Source organism: Corapipo altera, unplaced genomic scaffold (assembly GCF_003945725.1).
Source record: "Corapipo altera isolate COAL_440 unplaced genomic scaffold, ASM394572v1 56, whole genome shotgun sequence".
Lineage (NCBI taxonomy): Eukaryota > Metazoa > Chordata > Aves > Passeriformes > Pipridae > Corapipo > Corapipo altera.
In genome coordinates, this window is record NW_020884896.1 from 228,044 (window position 1) to 248,498 (window position 20,455).

Here is a 20,455-nt window from a genome sequence, read left to right on the forward strand (position 1 = left end):
AACTTAACCTTCCCCTAACAGAGGACACCGGCTTACCATTGAGGCCCAGAAGGCAACTTCATTTTCATCTGCACAACAGAGAATCCTCTCTCCTCCTTTTTTACTCATTTGACATGGAAAACCTTGTTTGTCTCAAGAGGAAAGGTCCAAGCAGGTCAGCAGGAAGATGAACAGGGACAAGTTCAGCCTCTGCTCTGCTCCATGTTCCATAAACAATACAAACAATGTTTCAGGCTTTCATAAGCATTTGGTTTCTTTAGCCTCAACTCTGCAATTCAAGATGCTTCCAGCTGCCTTTTTTTTTTTTAGGAAAAAATGTGCACAGCCTACTTTAATATACACTTCAGTTTAAGGAGATAAAGCTAAAAGGCACCTCTGACAACAATAGCTTGGTCACACTTCACTTCAGTATATTTTATACATATAAATATATTTGTCTCCCTGAGAAACAGCAAGAATTATGTGGAAGTTATTAATATAGTTATTTCTCTCCAAGGAGGAAAGGATAATTAACTAATTAAAATAATCATTTTAAGTAAGAGAATAATTTAGAATCCACCATGCCCCTCGAGTCAGAATTGCTTATTACATTTCCTTGCAACTTACTTTTATTGGAGATATTATCCACTCTAACACCTCTCCTCAAGAGACAGCACAAGATTTGTCAAGTTAAGCAGGGACAGAGCAGAAGTGGGTCTGGCCTCTAGCTACACTAGACCCTAATCAAATGGTTTCAATTAAAATGAAACCAATTTCACATCACTTATTTAAAGGCCTAGTAGTATAAGAGCTATGTTATGTTTTCACCTTTTTGCCTTTGCTAATAAAATAATTTTAAGCAAATCATTCCCTTCAAAGAAAAATTTATTCATTTAAGAGTTATCAGAGAAGGAGTATTTTCTCAAAGCACTTCATTAGACACCACAATGGTTTTCTGCAGCAAAATTACACACACAGAGCATGATCTACTAAAATTATAAGGTTAACACAAAACTTGACATCTATACTACAAAGCCAAAAGCAAAGTACAATGGAAGCTCTGAAGTCTCTTGCTAAGTACACACAAACAAATAAACAAAAGGAACTTACATCATCCAGATCTTCTGTCATAACGAACAGTGGCCACCTCCTCCACAACTGTCCCTTTAATGCAGATCCTTCAGGAGACCACACTCATTCTACCATTGCCCCTTTTGTCCCCAAACCACTTCCAGTGCAGCTTTGCTTCCTCTAGCTGTTTGTCAATCAGTGGAAGCTAACGAGTTCGGGCACACTAATCAAGGTGTTTCATTAAAGCCAGGTGTGCTAAAAGAGCCATGCTAATGGAATTAATGAAAGTCATTAGGCTGGGAACCCTCTGGTAACTTTTAGAAGTTGTTATACCTACGCTCCAATTTAGTAAAGCACTGAATGCCTGCAGCCCTAATGCAGCCACAGGGATCTGTGCTAGTTTTCCTGGCTGATTTTGAGATTTAGCTTCACATACTGCGTGTTTTAGAAGTCCAGTGGCACAAAGACCTGGACACTTATGGTAAGATATGTATTGAAGAAAATGTCCTCATTTTACTGTTACAGAAACAACACTCCCATTAGTGTCAGGTTCCAGCTGTGTTATAGGCAGAGCATGCACATACTGAAAGAAAAACGAAATTTTTCTTTCTTTGCCTTCCTCAGTCCTTAGCATGTTTTCTGGACTGGGACAATGCACAGCTCATCTCACTTTTGCTACCAAAAAGGTGCTGTCTGGTCATGTTGATCTGCCTCCCCAGGCCTGGATTTGCTTCAACGACTGAGAGATATAGAACTACAGCTAGTTCGTGCAGGTTGCTAAATATGGACAAAGTAATGTGTCCCATATAAAATAACTGAAAATATAATAAATCAGTCTGAGAATAGTGGACTTTCCACACCACTGCACTTTATGAATGACCTGTCCTGTACCTGGGGGCAATCTCCTCATAGCAGGTCAGTCGAACAATAGCCTCATGGGTGCTTGATGGCCTGCCAGTTCCGGAGGCATAGCCTTCTGGTGGTCAGACTCTTCCACTGACACCAGTGCTGATGTGGAGTAACTAGTCTATCTACTGGAGTTTCTTCAAATTTACACCAGCACAATGGAGATCAAGATGCCAATGTATGCCAGCGCACAAAACAAGCCTCTGCAAGACTTTTTGAGTTGCCACCTTCTGATCGATGGTCGGAACAGGTTAGAGTGTCTGTTTTGCAGCCAGGGTGCTCACATTTGCATCACCTCCCTTTGCACTGACCATTGTTTTCTCATTGTATATAAACAGACGCTACACCTCATTACCAAATGTGAGCAGCCTATGCAAGTATGGTAAGTTATCAGCTTTGTGTGTGTGTGTGTGTGTGTGTGTGTGTGTGTACACACTGGGAGGATTTTTTAATTTGACTTTATTTGGAATAGTAGGACTCATTCATAACTCCATGCCAGCGAGTTTGCTAGAACTTTGGAAAAAAACCCCAAACTTAATTCTAAAGAAAGATTCTTGGTTTTTTCCTAGAAATTCTTGCTGCTTTTTTCCTTGATCCTTCTCTTCTCAAGGACTCTGTGTGTTACTCGCTGTTACCTTAGACCAGCCAGCAAATATGGTAAGAATGGCAAATATATTAAACACCCCTGAAACATTAATTCAGAGATTCAAAGCCTTTTTTTCTTAGAAATGTTGGAATAGCATAATGGGTTCTTTGCTGAGGAATGATCCAAACAGCTGCATACTCAGCAATCAACCCACCTAGAAGCATCTCTGGACAGAGGGAGACTATATCCTGTTTGACAGTTACCCTTTGGGCTGTTGTATAACTGAGGTACTTGCCCATGTGGAAAAAACAGGTACTTTTAAGCAGCATTGACTAACATAAAGGGGGTACCTGACACTAAAATCAAAGCAAAGACAACACAGCTGGTGTTTAAATTCAGTTTAGTAGAGTAAGTCGAAGTCTAATAAGAATTGGGGAGGAAGAAGGAGTGAGAAAATAGTCTAGATCTGTAAGGCTGAATATGAGAAGGGGCAGAAAGATCCTACCATAGCCATAAGCTAAGGTGTTTTTCAGATCAATTGCAATAGCAGAATAATATGCCTCTGATACGTGGTTGGTACCATTTTATCATGCCATGTCACACATTCATGCACACTACAGGAGCAAAGACATGGTAAAGCGCTGGGTTAGACTCTTCCCTGGTGTGACTCTATAGAAATTAGTGCTTTGACTGCTAGTCCACAAACATAGAAGACCATGGTCTATGTCTACTGATATACTGACTATCATTTTCTGGGGTGTATATGCAGGGTGCCTTTCAAACAGAAACCTATATGTTTTTGGTGCGGTGTGGAAGAATGAAGATTGCTTCCAATGCAGATGTAAGATGACTGCAATGATTTGCTGCAGCTTGTAAGTTCACCCAAATTTTTGTTTGCTTATTCAGGAACTTGTTGAAATATTTAGACTCAAAAAAAAAGCATGCACTGAAATTTCATACTCACATGAGTGAAATTCCTTTTCCTGTTTCCCAGTTAGCTCTAATCATGACTGACAGAATAATCTGTCAATCACACAGACATTTCTGGGAAGAAACAAAATAAGATGCTGTTAGGGTGTTTCCAGCACACAGCTCTCCCTCATCACCTAGTCCTTCTTTTGATTCAGAAATTAACTGGGTGTATAGTTCCCTTTAGCCTCTGTTTTCTTGCTCCTTCAATTAATCAGCTTGTCTCCAGATACCTAAACACCTCTCAACACACATACCTGTGGGCTTCTGTAGCTCAGCATCAAACTACTGGCCTGCCTGCAAACATCTATTCAGGCCAAGGCTGTTCCACATCCTTCCCATGCTGCCAAGAGCCCACAATTCCCCCTTATCAAAACAGGACATACATGTCCTGCTCTGATAATTTGCTTTCCTACATGTTCCTGCTTCAAGAAGAGCTGTGTCTTCCTGAATATAGTGATATGAACTGATTATCTCCCCAGAAGGCTGAAAAAACTCTTCTTAAGGTGAGGGAGATCATAAATGATCTGTGAGGAAGGCTACAACCCAAGGACCTTTAGTGGGAAAAAATTCTGGCTTTTCTCAGCTATAGGAGGGGGGGAGTTGGGCTGTGCCGAGAAGAGGCTCAGCTGGGAGGTATTCATGCTGGCATGATTCAGCACTCTTTAAATTGTTTGTTATTATCAAGAAAGTTTTTGTTTGATTGGGGAAGACAGAATTAATCCTTATTTTGTCTCTGTGTGGGAATTTACACTAATCCCTAACAGAATGACCAGTGAGAAGTGCATCTAAACAAGAACAAACATTGGGAAATCACTTCATCTCTTAAAAGTCATGATCAAGTCATATTCCTCCTATGGTAATCCATGGCACTTGTTATGTATATCCATGAGCCAAATCAATCCATGATATAGCTTGTTCCAGGATGGCTGTAGCTCAGTAAGCATCCTTCTCAGTCAGTGTCTCAGCTGCTGATTTTCTCTTTGCCTTTCTCAATGACAGGGTTTTAGTCCCCAAGCACTATGACAGGGTGAACTGTGTTGGCCTATTCCACAAGAAAAGCTGTTCCATCCGAGTGGTGAAGAAGACTAATCCTGACATAAGTTGCAAAGTCTACAATGGAGTTGGTTAAGACCACATGATGTATTTCTCCTCTTTCACACCTACCCTGAAAGTTGAATATGCTCCGGATCTCTTCTTCAGAGGAAAGCAGCAAGCAACATGGTTTCAGGAGCAATGAGTTTGTCTCATGCCTTTCACAGCTCTAATTGTGCCATATCTATCTCATTTCTGACATTAGGTGGTTTGTCTTAAACACATTTGTAACCAAGCTTTACCACAGATAACTTTGTGGCTTTTTTCCTGTTGGGATCTAGAGTTAAATAAATGTTCACATACATCAAATCACTGCTTTGCTTTCTAAGTAGTCACTGATTGTTCTTGTTGAAAACAGAAGTATTCATGGTGTGTATAAATGTTTGTAAATCTAATTACTGATTTGGAAATTATCTAGCTTTTAAACTAACAGGTATTATATAAATCCTGTGGCCAGGCAAATGGATTCATTATGTTATTACAATTATTATCTCCCCAAGGACATGTATACTAGAAGAATGGGATGAAAGAAAACAGCCCCTTGAAAGCCTCCCCCCACCTTGGTGCCTTACGTAGGTCAATCAATCCATTAGTGCAGATGCACAAGGGAACATATTCTCCAGGAGATGACTGGTATATTACAAAAAAAGGCAATCCCGTACCTGAGAGTCCAACCTACTGCAAAGAAATGCCATATAAATAGCTCTGTAGCCTTCCATACCGAGGTAGAATTTCCTGCAATAATCTTGTTTGGTTCAAAGTGCACTGACAAACAACCCTATGAAAGCTGTTTATATAGAAAACCCACACTGTAAATCATGTTTAGCCTGTAGACTTCAGGCACTACACTGTGCCTGGTACAAAGTCCATGAATGTACTTAATATGAGAAATATCCTATAAAACCTATTTAGACAATATTAAGAGCAATTATAAAAAGAGCACTGGACAGCTTAAAAGGCTCAGTTAAATAATTTGGGTGTGTTCAGTTTATTCAACACTGACATCATAGCTCTTTTCTTCATCTGCCTTGCCTCTACATTACTGAAGTGTATAACTGTCGCAGGTCCGATAGGGAAGAGGAGACAGGACACGAGGACTGGTGCAAGCAGACTTCTTTATTCAGGCGTCTCTCTGATTCTTAAAACCTCCCGCCAGGGGAAGGGGCAGAACAAAGGGTGGGCTATCAGACAGACAAGCAGGGGAGCAAATCACAATAGGGTACAGGCAAAAGGGGGAGGAGGAAGCCTGGGCATGTGCAGTTGTGCACTGTGTAGTATGGATACAATGAAACCACATAATAACAGTAAAGTCCATATGAAAGTCCTGTCGATTGCTGTATGCTTTTCTCCATGCCTGGAACTGTTCCCATCCTGAATCTTGCTTCTCTACATATAACAATTAAATATTTCATCTGATGGAAACAACAACTTCTTTCAGTATCTATTGTGGAAAACCACAATCACATTTTCAAAACCATCATCTATTTTCAAGTGTGATGCTGAGAGCATACAGGTAGAAAACCTGCACATAATTAGGAAAACAGCTTACCAATTACTAGAGGAAAACCCATCCATGGCAATCAATAAGGTGATTCTAGGAAGCAAGTAAAATGAGAAATACAATTGTAGATTCTTAATTCTTTGGGCTTCAGGGTCGGTTAGAACTGGCTAGTAGCAGCTCTCTTTGATGATATCCCCCTGTGCCTTCTTGGGCATAATGGAGTGGACATCACTGCATGTGGCCACAGCCCTTCCAGTCTGTGAGGAACAGACACTGGAGGAGCCCTCACTTCTCTAGTTTTGGAGGGTGGATCAGAGGGTTTCACCCAGTTATATATGTGTGTATATATATATATGTATGTGTATATATATAGAGGTAGATGTAGATATAGATATATATATAGAAGGGATTATCCTATCAGCTTCCTAAATGCTAGATGTATTTATAAGAGCCTGTCTAGGGGGCTCTGAGTAACAGGCCTACTTTTCCAAAAGCCTGAACATCATTTAAGCAGTTCAGAAAAATTCCTGGGAAGGTACATCACTTTCATAGCTACCCTATGGAATAAAGGTTAGGAACAAATTGAGGATGGATCATAATGATTAAAATATTCTGCTTCAGAAAGAGGTAGAGATTCTGACAAAATAAAGCCAAACCAAATTTACACAAAATACCTACAAGGATGCCATGAAGCCCTGATAAGCTTAGCATATACACAAACTGTGTACTGTTCCATGGTACATTTTCTCCACATGCTTTTGTCATCAAGTACCTAGTACTATTCATTGTGGATACTGTTTGCTCACTGTTAAATAGTGCCAGAGAGAGCAGGACTCCAGATGCTAGAATACAATTAGATTTGCTAAATGTACTGTAGGAGAATTGGCCTCTGAGATTTCATGCTCAGGGGAAAGAAAGAGTATCAGGGCTCCACCAGTGAAGGCTGATATGGCTGAAGATCTGACAAAGGACTACTGGAGGAGACCCTCAAAGCATCCAGAGGGCAGCTGTTGTGATAATCCTGTCACTCTCAGGGAGATGCTTAATTGCACCCAGTGAATGTTTGTCAGTGGAGGCCTTGCTGTCCTCATAACCACTTGCAGGAAGAAGTTATTTGGCCAGAACAAAGAGGACTATTTCCTCATGTACCCCCTTGAAATGCATTGTCTCCTTGGAGTCCATTTTTTAACTAACTGCAGAGAAAGCAGAACAGTTCCCCAGAGCCTCCTCATAACAGGAGCACGTGCTGTGGATAGACAATGGGAGCAAAGCTTCTTATCACTCTGTGGGAAGTAGGACAGCCCCATGCCATGCCAGCTACAGTTTTTTTACTCCATTCCCTATCAACAGCAAACTGGGACTGGTCTGTTGACAGCACCTGACTATCAGTAGTCGGGACTACAGTACTTCCACACTGCTTCCCAGCAGTAAGTGTCCTGCATATAGAGGAATTTTCATTCGTATGCACCCTCATACAAATACTTTTTGTGCATTTTTCAAGTCTTAATGGGTTGGAATCTTCACAGAGACTCTCTACAGACACATGTTCAGTAGTTCCCATTGGAAAGTGAAACATGGCCAGATTCAAAACAGGCAGGTCGAGTACCACCACCATTTTAACAAGGTGCTGAACCAAGACTAAAAGACCCACTTGAGGAAATTTGCATCTGTGTCTTTGTCTTGCTGCTGCTGTTCTCACTCTGGTATGCTGCTCCCACATCGGCTTATTAATAGCGAGCATTTTCACCCTGCAGTTTGGAGATGATGAGGAAAGAATATGTGTATAATAGGACTCTACTGCAGCCCCATTCACCTTATCAAAAATGGTCAGAACCTTGCTACAGCAATTCATTCACCCTAAAAATCTGTCACGAAGAAAGTCCCAGATGCCATAGCAAGATATTAGTGGCTAGGTCATTTTCTGATCCCTGAGTGGCAGAGTCCTGAACAGTGTTTTAAGACCCAGTGATACAGTTGTTCTCCACTGACTTTAAGAAGAGAGCAGATGCTAATCTGATAGTTTGCAGACTCTGCCCAAATGTCTGCATTGAGAAAATAAAAGCAGCACAATATATCTTTAAATGTCTGGAAGGTGTGGAGATAAGGCTGGCTAAGGAATGCTACAAGCTGAGGGGGACAGAAGAACAGCTTCACAAATCAAAATATCCCTCAGGAAAAGGACTGTCTGTTTCCTAATGGTTTTCCTCCCCTTTCTTTAATGCTTTGAACAGCAGAACAAATAAACATACGATAAATAAATTAAGGAAGAAACAGAAGTGAACAGGCCAGCCAGATAAATATTTTCAGCTTCTCTGGCTCCAGTAAGATAGGAAAAATCCTCTACTTCCTATGAAGCTGGTCAGAGGCTCAAGATCTGCGTGGGCTGATGCCTTCTCAGCCAGAGCACAGGCTTCATGTCCCTTTCCCTAACCAGACTGGAAAGCTCGTCTCCTTCCGAGGTGTCTGGGTAAAGGCGAAATATTGGGTTGTGGAGTGCTGGTTCAAACTAGTTGGTAAATAAAGCCTCTGAAAAGGAGGCTGTGAAAAAATAAGTTACTCAAACCAAGAAGCAGTTCAAGCATCCCCTGAAGAAAAATCAGTAACTGAGGACAACTCTCCGGCTTACACCATTCATTATGCAGATTCCAGTTTTATGCTTCTCAGCATCCTAAGTCATGAGAAATGCCAAAATACCCTCTATTTCTACTTCTGCTTGTTTATTTCTCTAATCATCAAAGATGTCCGCTAAGCTCTTGAAGTAGATGACCAGATCCATAGTAGCTGCTATCAGAAAAAATGAAAGAAAGAATACGGTACAAATGAAAAATTGTTTTCACGGTTAGTTTAGTTGCTAAGTGCTTGCACTTGTTTTGATATTGCAGTGTTTGACTTCTCCTGACATACTACATGCCTACAAATGAAAACACCTATTTGCAACAACTACTTATCACAACTTCAGAAGGGCTCCAGAATAGCATAAGCCACTGGACTAATTAGGTAGCTGACCATAGCTTAAAATCCTCTTTAAGTAAGGACCAAAATTAGGTTATTCTGATATAGCCCTTGGAAATACACTGTTTGTGTATTTTCCCAATGCAAGAGAAAGATTTGCAACTCTGACTTCTGCCTTGGTTTTTCATGAGAAAGACCTGGGAGAAAAAAAAAATCAAAGGAAATGGGCACTTTTTCAAATCCCTTTTTTCCTCTGTTTCCAACTCTCTCAGAGGTCATACATTTCTGAGTTCTTTGCCTGAGTTACAGTGTGCCTCTTCCCCTTTCACAATCTAAGGACTTGTAGCCTGCACTCTTCTAAAAAAATCTGTCTGTGATGGAATGGAAAAACTGAGAAAACTGACACTGGCAACTTTTTGTAAGTATGAGGCAAAATTCTCATTGACCCTTACAGAAATCTTGCCTCATCAAGGAGAACAGGATTAGTTGTCTCTTTGCTTTCACTTGAGATCCCACTCACGTGCAGCACGGGTGTATACTGAGCTTCAGATACTTCATAGCTCTTTTCTGAAGTTGCTATTCCTCCCAACTATCCCTAGAATTTGTATATTTATATAACAGCAGAGGGAGCCAGAACTTCAAAGTCAGACCATAACCATAAAGCAGAATTCATTGGCTAAATTGAAGGGAGGGAAGGAAAGAGGGCGGGAGAGAGAGGGGGAGAGGGAGAGACATGCCATCCAAATTACCTACAGAAACAGCAAGGAGAGCTTCTCTGCTGGACTGCTAGGGCACAGAAGATCTTAACTTCACTGCTTCAACATTCCTTCTTTCTTCCAAAATAGAAATGTGCATCAACTGCAGTGATTCTCTCCATCGGTAACAGGTAAGAATTTTCTAAATTATCTATTTCAGACTGTCAAGACCTCAGAGCTCTTTATTAAAGTTATCACCTGTTAGTGTTAAAAAAGCAGGTGACTATGTTTGATAAATGAATACAGTTTGACTTTATAAGGCCCAACCCTTCTATCTACTGAGCAGAGCTTTGCAACCTTTCAGGGTGCAAGATGGAGATGGTAGGTTCTTGGGAGATCTGTAGGGTTCAGCTGTGCTCCCTGCTACCCTGAAGTGTGACAGAAAGCCTTTCTTGTTCCCACTGGTCACTGGAAAACACTTATCATCTCCTAGTCCCTGAGATTTCTTATTCCTCACCCAGCCATGCAGCTTCTGATAGTACACATCGCATCACTCTCCAGATATCCTAACTGGCTGTCTGCTAAGGTGCCTGTTGCAATGTTTTATGCAGCTTCCTTTGGTAAAGATCACCATTGCAAAAATATAATTTTTTTCTCTTGGATAGAGACCTTGTTACAATGGCCTTTACTCTTAAGAAATCAGGGACTAACTGCCATTCTCCAGTCTGCTGACCTGCTAGTCACATTTTGCCTTTGTGAGCTGGCTTCAAGTCTTTGGTTAGGTTGTTATAAATTTAACCAGAAAATAAAAAGTTGGAGTAGATGCTTTTGTAAACTTCCCTACTTTCTACATGATCAGAGAAGGTTAACTCAGAAGTTCATAACCTCTAAAAGGTTTCCATCTGAAAACATGCAAATATGAGAGGATGAAAAAGTACTTACTTTCCTGGGTATTTATACCATCTCCCAGTTTTATAGACTTGTAACAGATTAATATACACAAGTTGTTCTATACCCTAATTATGCATATTTTAGACATTTTTATCATATATGGCTTTTTCAGTGACCTAAGACAGTTGTTCCCAATAATTTTGCAACACAGAGTTAAAAAATGGTGAAGAGTACACCATTAATTTTAATTGTATCAAATCCTTTATGGATTTAATATTGCTGTGGGATGTCTGTGCATACTCAGTGGCATGTTTCCTCTTCTAGTTGTGTTGCCTTCCTGGAAAGCTGTAAGAACAGCCAAATGATTTTTAGCCTTTCTTTAGTATGTAAGGCCAGACAGGGCAAATCTATTTTACTGAGATAAAGTGGCTGCCAGCCAAAAGGGGACACCACTGTCAGTCAGTCAGTCCTCACCACCTCAATTAATATCTGCAACATGAATTCCAGCATTCTGCCAAAGTTTTCCACTGCTCCTTTGTTTCTAGTTTATAAAAGGAAGACAATAGCTGCTTTACTCCAGGTAATTGCTGTAACTCTTTAAATAAATAGTACAATCACAGGATGTCTGTAGGAATTGCTTCTCTCAGAAACTCTTATGGACTGAAAGCAGCAGTTGTTTGAGCAACTACTTTAATTCTGAGTTAGATAAGCAAATGCTTCTAAGTACCAGATAATGAAGCCAAACACTGCAAACCCTTTTTTTTCCTTTGATTTATGTCTGATGTGGAAATTGATTTCCACTGTCCATCACAACTATGGAAACTGTTATTTGATGACAGGGAATAGATGATCACGATCCACTTTGCAAGAATGACCCACCCTTTCCCAGTGGGCACATAGATCATAGCATCTGTAGCAGTCCCCTGCTTTGTCCTGCCTCCAGGAAAACAGTTTTTATAGAGGTTTTCATAGGATGTCTTCAAGTCCAGAGGTCTCTCAAAAGGGTAGTCATGCATTAACTGCTTGAAGCCACTTATGGTCTAGCAGTCTCCTTCAAAACCACTGAAGGTTTTAATTCCTTCCCTGACCCATCTCTGCAGAATTCCCTTTTCTTTGAGAAATTTTCCTGGGAAATACAGGATAATGCTCTGAGGCAAGGCTTTCAAGCTGACTAGTGATAGTTTGGTTTCTTTTTTTGAGACAACCTGAGTGACATTTGTTAGTTCAGAACCCTTCAAACCTTGCCTGCTCTTCTTCCTTTCTTCCAACACAAAGAGCAGAATGATGAACATCTATAAAAGATGTACTTCTGGAATTTAAATTACACTAAGTTTGAAAGCTTCTTCTCTACTTCCTTCTATAGCCTGTTGATTTCATAGAGACTTTTGAGACACTTGCTTTTCAGAGAAACCATCTCATGCTGCATCAACTAGAGAAGAAACTCCTTGCTTTTGACCATGTTAGCTTTTTGTTTCTTGAAGTTCATTAAGGGTTCTGAAAAGGATTCCTCTTTCTTTAAAAACAAACAAGCAAACAACAAAAAATACCTTTTCCCTCAATCTCTCAGCAAATTGATTTAGGAGACATACTTCTTGCTTCTACAAGCCAAGTAAGTATTGCTTCACTTTCAAGAGACAAAAGCTGTTTTTTCTTAACCAATAACATTATTGCTATGTTTTGTGGGGTAATCAACAAACCTTCAATATAGTGAGGGGATTAACACCCTTGTTCCCACTGCACTGGTGATTTGGTATATTAGCTAACATTTGATTAAAATGTCTAAACAGAATATGTACATGTTGCTTATTGCTGGCTCTTGGTTCAGACTAAACTGAATGGCAATCAAACACCTTGAAAGTCAAACACAGCACTTGGCAGTGACTATTCTTGAGGATCTACCATCCAAGGATACCATAATAGGATGCATAAGGTCACTGGGTTATTTATTTTTCTATTTTTTGTAGAACTGTTTTTCATATTATGGTTGCTGGAATAAGAGTTTAAGAGACTTACAGACTTAAGTGATCTAGGCACTGACTTTTCCCAAGATATCTGCTTGGCATAGTGTACCACAGGTTCCCCTGAAACACTGGACAACTCATGTCTCAGATCCCTCTCTCAGTCCCCTTACCTGTGTTAAGAGAGTGATAATTCCTTATTTACCTCTGGGCAGTACCATAAGAATAAATTCCCAGGAGGTGCCTGATGGTCACTTCATGGGGACACTATGGAATGCAAGATGTTAAAAGAGAGGGAGCTTCTAACCCAACAATACACATTGCAGAGCCTTCAGAGATGCTCTTTATCCCCACCACATTTGCCATCTGTATGAAATGCACAGCCATGCTCAGTCTGTGGCATACCTCTTGGAAATGTGCCCCTTAAACCTGTGGGATCTGGCTTTTGTTTTCCAGGTGGCTCCACTGCTTTTTTTTTTTTTTGCTTCAGCGTTATTAGTTCTCCTCACTGACACCTCAGCATGTCCAGAAGTGTCTGGGACCCTTGAGAGGGCTTACTCTGTGGGACACAGATGTTTGTAATAACTCTGCAAATATTTCTTAAGCAACAAAAGAGAACCATGTGTTTGTTGTTGAGGATACTGTAGCTAAGGACACGATACTGGGGCTGTAGTAAAAAGCTCGTGTTTTGTTTACAGCAGAATCTATTTGTCCTGTCCAAATGCCAAGACTTGTCTCTTTTGACTGGTACCAAATAATATTGCAGGCTGCTGATCCCTTTGCTCCGTTTCATTTGCAGCATCGTCACTGGCCAGCAATCATAAAAAACTACGGGGTTGGTTGGTGGTTTTTCATTCTATATCCCTTTTCACACTGAAACAGACCACCATACCCTCCCCATATGTGAACATGCAATCCAGCCATCACTGCCTCTTCTTTTTGTTCCAGAAAATGAATCAATCTGTTGAGACGGATTGGGCAACAACACTAAAGTGAGTGGACAGAAGGAGTCATACCTATATCCACAATTTGGAAAATTTCCTTTGCTCTCTTTCATTTCCTCAATAGTTTAACTCTTAATTAAAGATTATGAGAAAGAATGGACTACTATATTTTGCTTGTGTGACTGTCTTCACTGTTTTGGATGGATACAGAGAGATGACAGAAATACAGATAGATACAGTTTGATAAATCAAAGTAGCAAAGTAGCAAAATCAATGCTAACAAAGTAACAAAAGAATTCACTGTACTCATTTTTGCTGATCAAGCAGAATGATGATCCCAAACCTTCTTTTTATTTACTGCACACTATTGCTTTCTTTAGTTCCCGAGAGGCAACATCTCTAGAAACATACACTAAAATTCATAACGAGAAAGACAAGGCAAAGAAAAAAATTGTAGGAAAGTAGGTGGTTTTTTGTACAGTACTGGTTATCTTTATGCACACAGTTGTTCAGCAGTAAATGCTACTCAAACTGATAAGCTCTCTATACCATTTTATTTACATATTCATACCTTGATCAGTTTTTTTTTTTTTTTCTGAAGATCAGAAGCTTTTCACAACCACTAAAACTTGTTTGAGTGACATTTTATCACTGAGGAAAGGGTCACGTAGTGGTTAAATAGTGTTGTTCCCTGAGTATTTATTTACTTTTCATGCTACAAGCCTTTGCACAGCACGAAACTGCCTCTGGCTTGATGAGAACTCCCAGCAGTCAGATTTTTTTCTTTGATTCCTTGACATAGAGGATTTGGACTCCAGGATCAGGTTTATAAAGCAGCCTTTGCTATGGCTCACAGGAGTCATCTGGGAGACTCCAGGCAGTCCTACGACTGAGATTTCCAAAAGTGTGCAGCACCGATTAATTCCATGGTTTCAGCTCCCTGACACCCCATTGAAAATTCCAGCTCGTGGCTTGCAGCAGTGATTAAGAAGCAGACCTATTTGTCCGTGCAGGAACAGTATCTAGGAGACAGCACATACTATTAAAACACTTGAAGTTTTTTGGGTGAAGAAAGCAAAATGATACTGAGGGAGAATCAATAAGAAGCTTCTCAGAAGGGACTAACAAACATTATAAAAATCACTCACTCTTAAAGCCAAAATCAGGAGACTGGACTTTATTTCTGATAAACTCTATCATGGCCGCATTAGGGGAGACATCAAAGCTTTAAGGGCACTGGGGTTCATCCAGAATGGGGAAGGAAGATATTTGGACTGCAGTTCCCATGACCTATCACAACTGTGTAGAAGCTGAAATATGTTGAAATGATTTTGAATTATTTTAGACTTTTGAAAAATTGTCCCATGATATCCCTCCTGAGAATGAGCCTGAATTTTTGCGTGGTGATTGTTTTGCCCAAACGCAAGCTCTGGCTACAGTCACAATTGCATTTCACAGATTAACTCACAGAAGATATTTTAGTGTTGGCTTTATGCATCTAATATGACTTACTTTTCACATTGATGTTTAGCTCAGCTGAAGGTAAATGAAGCCCCACAATGCCCACTGCCCAGTTTTGGATCAGAACCTTGCAAAAACAGAAGTGCACACAATTTTTACCTCCAGGTGGGTTTGAATCCAGTTTTCTTAGATCACCACTCTACTGCATTAGTGATGTTCAAGATACTGCACTGAGCTAAATAATGAAGTTAAGATGTTCTTAAATCCATGGGACAACCTCAAAATGAATAAACACGGTCATAATTCAATAGAGTTGCACAGACTTTCATACCACAGTTTAGCAAAGGGCTCCATTTTATGATCTAATAAACTATATATGAGGGAGCTGCAGAATATACACAGAATCTCTGGCATTTGCTTCCCTGTCTCCCTCCTTGCCCTTTTGACTAATTTCTTGAAGCATAACAAAACATATTTTTTCCTTTCCTTTGCAGATACACCCAGATCTTCCACAGCCAGACAGAACAGATAAAGCCCATTTTAGACTGGCTCCAGAAGACCTAAACTGTGTTCGACTACCATCCTTTGTGATAAATATTTTGGAATTCAGGATGAATAAGACAAGGGCTGCTAACGATGGTTTTCATTTCCTGAACAGCAAGAACTGGAACTCAAACCGAAGCTTTCCCATGAACATTTCTAATCAGTGCATGAACATCACCGACCTTACTGTCTTCCTGGCCACCTCTTACAGCTTGGAGACTGTCCTAGGGATTGTGGGAAACATCTGTCTGATTGCCGTCATTGCCAGGCAGAAGGAAAAGGCCAATGTCACCAACATCCTAATTTCCAATTTAATAATTTCAGACTTGTTTATGTGTCTCGTCTGCCTGCCTTTCACCATTGTTTACACCATGATGGACTACTGGATATTTGGAGAAGTCATGTGCAAAATGACCTCTTTTACTCAGTGCACAACTGTGACAGTGTCAATTCTTTCCCTTGTCCTCATTGCTCTGGAAAGACACCAGCTCATCATAAACCCAACTGGTTGGAGGCCAAATACCTCCCAAGCCTATCTAGGAATTGGAGTAATTTGGATTTTAGCATGTCTCATGTCCCTACCCTTTTTGACCACATCCATCTTGTCTAATGACTTGTATGAGCAGCTCTCACACTTCATGAATTTTTCCACTGATAAGGCCATATGCATCAACTCGTGGCCTTCTGAGCAACACAAACTTATCTACACCACCACTCTACTGCTCTTGCAATATTGCATCCCGCTGTTCTTCATTATACTTTGCTACCTGCGTATCTACTTACGTCTACAGAAGAGAAAGGACATGTTTGAGAAGAGTGAATATAGCAACCGAGCAGTTCAGCTGAGAAGGATAAACATTTTGTTAGCATCTATGGTGGCTGCTTTTGCTGTTTGCTGGCTACCACTGCATGTTTTCAACACCATCGTAGACTGGAATTACAGAATCATTTCACCTTGCCACCACAACCTGATCTTCTCATTATGCCACCTGGTAGCTATGGCTTCCACCTGTGTCAACCCTGTTATCTATGGTTTCCTAAACAGCAACTTCAAAAAAGAAGTGAAGTCACTGATTCTGAGCTGCCAGCATAATTCAGTAACTGCATCAATGGAAGAATATGATCATTTGCCTTTATCCACCATGCAGACTGAAATTTCCAAGGGCTCACTGATGTTGAACTGCAGACATAATTCCATCTAACTAGGAGAAAATATTTCAGAAGGGTTCACTGACACCACACACCAATTATTACCTGTGAGTATATAAAGTAACAGGTGATGCCATAGCTGGAAGGTGAACAGGAAATCATTACCACCTGATTTTTGGAAGAATAGGCAAAGGAAGGTCATAAATGTTAACAGCTGCTGCTATGGTACACGAGTTTTTCATGTCATAGAGATGATATGGACACTGAGGAGACTGTGCTGATGTATATGCAGCTGCTCTAAGATCAGTAACTGAGCTGTGGCTGCATATAGGCTGACATGGGCCTCATCAGCTCAACTCACATCTCTGCCATGGCTGCAATAGAAAACCAGATTTCCAGTTCCAGCACTGCAGGCTGCCAAAAGTTGTGTTAGAGAAGACTTTCTCAGTTTTTCAGTATTTTTCAGAATTATTATTCAGAATTTTATGCACAGGTGGCACACCAGTGGAACATATATGTGTAAATATCTAAAATTTTTTACTTTACCAACTCTCACAGCCCACTAAGTAACGGTAATCTTTCATCAGATCTAGTTCACATAAAAGAACTGGATGTTTCTATCGAACCTCTCTCTATGACTTGGGAACAGCCATTGCCTCTGCAAGTAGGAACACAGAACAATGACCCCGTATGTAAAGAAGACAGTCACTTAGGAGGGATGGCAGCAAATGAAAATGTTATTCAGTGGATTAAACTCTTAATATGCATTAAAATGATACTGAGAACTGGTTTTAAGCACACAGAAAACAGTTCTAGATCTACATGGAAATAAGTCTGGTTGAATTTGCAATTCCAGCTGCTGTCAGTCACAAAGGTCTGCAATGCTAAAACTGCATTCTATGATGGTACAAGGTGGCTGGATTACTGGAGTTGTTGCAGGTCTTGGTAGCAACATGTCATTCTGCTTCAGCATCTCCTTGGTACTTTAATTGCGAAGTATCTCATTCAGAAGGTCAGAACAGGCACTAAAACCTGTTTGTGGAAACCATGTCTTTCCAGATTGAGTACACTCCTAAAGAAATAAGCATATGCATGGAGGATTTCAGTTTTCTGAAAAAATAAAACCAGATGTCAGATATCAGTCCCATCTGCTGGCATCAGCAACAGAGGTGGACCTGAAATTCCAACCAATCAGTAGAAGGTCAATGAAAATATACAAGTGGAATCCAGGTCAGGCTGAAGCCGAGCTACATGTAAATAAGTAGTACTGTCAGTTGCTCTACTAAAATGAGAGTAATTTTTTTTCACATCTGTGGTATTTTTAGTCATGAAACCTACAAACTGTAAACTCATCTTAACCTCTGGAGCCAGAGAAATTGCTCAGAGACTACTGAGAAACCAAGGTATGCCCAAGAAGGCCATATCATGGAATAGATTACAAAAAAAAAAAGGTAGCAAGTGCAAAAAGAAGACCAACCAGTTCAGTGCTAAAGAAATATTGAAGCATATTCCATCCTGAATTTTAATCTAACCTTAGCAGAAGGTGGCCTAGGCGGTCACCTTAGGTAATTTCCAACATGAATTATGCTATGATGAGCAGTTGTTATTTGTTGTAGTCAATGGGTTTGCATTGAGTTGAAGATATTCAATGGACAGATATGCAAAAAGCTAAAAATTCCTTAGTTGGCAGCTATCTGATTAGACAAATTGGTAAAAAGCTGGGTGAGGAAAAGAATTCTTCCCATACTGTGAATTGACAGGAATATGGATGTTGAACAGAATATCTGAAGACAAGAGCTAAGCCTTCTGCTATAATGTAGCAAGAACTATCAACAAGTATGAGATCATATGTGACAAGATGTTTTTGCCTTTCAAATGGACTTCTGCTTTCTTTTTTTTTCTTTGTTACTTGCCACAATATGACGAGAAGTTGTTTCTCTTGATTAGTTTGTATGCAATGTGATTTCTAGACTGGACATTGAGTCTACTAGAAACACAGAACAAGAGGACTCTCATTTTATCTTATACACATCTTGAAATTTGCTAGTGTAGCTGAAACCACCATGTGATGCTGAGTAGCACAAAATACAGTGGCTCCTCCTAATCAGCATGATTTATGTCAAAACTGCGCCGTATTATTTGAGGGCTTAAATACTGCTTCAACTTCGTGGTTGTTTTGTATTTAGAACCAATTTATGTAATTGTGTAATTCTGCCTGTTTCCAGCATTTAACTAGCTAAGATGTGTGTCAAGCTATTGTAAGAATAGTCTGCTAAACATGAACACAGAAGATTACCTGATATATGGTCTTAAGTATACAGCTTTTCAGGCACCGGTGTCTTAAATGGAAACACAGTTACCCTTAGCATTTGTACTTGAACACATCTTTGTCACTAGTTCCAAGTGACAACTTCTGGTAAAGCACTTACAGTATGTCAGAGACCTGCCTCTAGAGTTATGCATTGCCACTGTGCATCAGACCTGAGTTCCTACTGCAAAGGGTAAAAATATGAGCAAGATCTGATGCTCTGTTAACTGTAATTCATACAGACAGTTGTTTCTACGATCACAAGTAAATACGTAAAGCAAGTAGATCCAACTTTACAGTAACTCAGACAAACACAAACAGATGTATCCTCCTCTCGTGATTAAGGATGTGTCAAGTTTGGAGTCAACTACTGTTTATTGCTAACTGACTTTTTACTGGATAAACTACAGGATTTAAACACTAAAAGCCATCAAACTGCACCCATATTTCAACTGCAAAAATGCAAATCCTCAGAACTCCCAACCAGCTGCAGTCTGTCCATCTACTTACACACCATCCTCAGATACAATTTTTTCAGCCTCTAAAACTCCCTAGGTAACTAAATAAACTTTAAAGTAAACCAAGAAAAATAAATATATCCAAGCTCCAAAGGACCATATATCTATGCCATGTGAAAGCCCTATCTTTATTTACACAGTAGGCATCCTGCTGGCACAAACAGATGTAACAGGAAAGGTGCCTGTATCACTTCTTCATTCTGTGTGTACACCAAGGCTTTCGTAGCTGTGCACAAATGCAGTAGAGGATATTATCCTGCTAGTTTTTAGGAACTGCTGTAGAAACTGTTCCCTGTTCCCTTTGAAGGCAAATGCACAAGGTTGGATACAATTATGCCTATATGGTTGAAAGAGCCATTTTTTTTATCACTTTGAGGCTTTATGCAACCAAGGGAGGCTAGGTTTCTTTGGTCACAGCAAAGAGAGGGTAACAGAACAGAAACAGCTTACATATATCTTATGCATTTATAAATAACAGATACTGATCATATCTAAGAAAGATTAAGCATTTTTGTGTTCATTGTACACAGTGATGTTTTTGGGTATACTCTTTAAAGTTCTGCTACTGAGTCACAAAAGTAAAGTTGGAGAAATATTCAGTTGTGCAAATCATGAATTCATACAATTATAAGACCTTACACTGCCTTTTTTTTAAAGCTTTTCACAATCTTGCCTCTTTTGACATGTTATAAGACAGTAAGGTTTTCAGAGCAAGAGAACAACTTATTGCTGTGATATAAGTGGCACCCTATAGGGAGTCTAACAACAAATAAAATAATATTGTCTGTGTCAATTCTCTGTGCCTGCTTCCATAAAATGATAGAATACTCTTCATAGTATAGAATACATTAGATTTAGTTCTCAACTAGTGTTTATCTAGTGTTTATCAAGAGAAAATGAGTTACATTATCTGATAAGAGCCATTGATA

General features: G+C 39.9%; 1 protein-coding gene across 2 annotated transcripts; it reads left to right on the forward strand.

Annotated features, from left to right (window-relative positions):
- The first annotated feature begins 9,783 nt into the window (after positions 1-9,783).
- On the forward strand, positions 9,784-18,667 carry LOC113949566 (neuropeptide Y receptor type 4-like). 2 transcript variants are annotated; one of them, XM_027648336.1, is made up of 2 exons: positions 9,784-9,945; positions 15,503-18,667. In XM_027648336.1, the coding sequence occupies exon 2, from the start codon at positions 15,620-15,622 to the stop codon at positions 16,751-16,753; it is 1,134 nt and encodes a 377-aa protein (XP_027504137.1). In that variant the 5' UTR covers positions 9,784-9,945; positions 15,503-15,619; the 3' UTR covers positions 16,754-18,667. The 2 variants fall into 2 exon arrangements, with proteins under 2 accessions (XP_027504137.1, XP_027504138.1); XM_027648337.1 differs by having other exon boundaries at positions 15,667-18,667.
- The last annotated feature ends 1,788 nt before the right edge of the window (positions 18,668-20,455 follow it).

Coding starts and splice junctions, on each gene's coding strand:
- LOC113949566 (XM_027648336.1), top strand. CDS start 15,620: ATGAATAAGACAAGGGCTGCTAACGATGGTTTTCATTTCCTGAACAGC.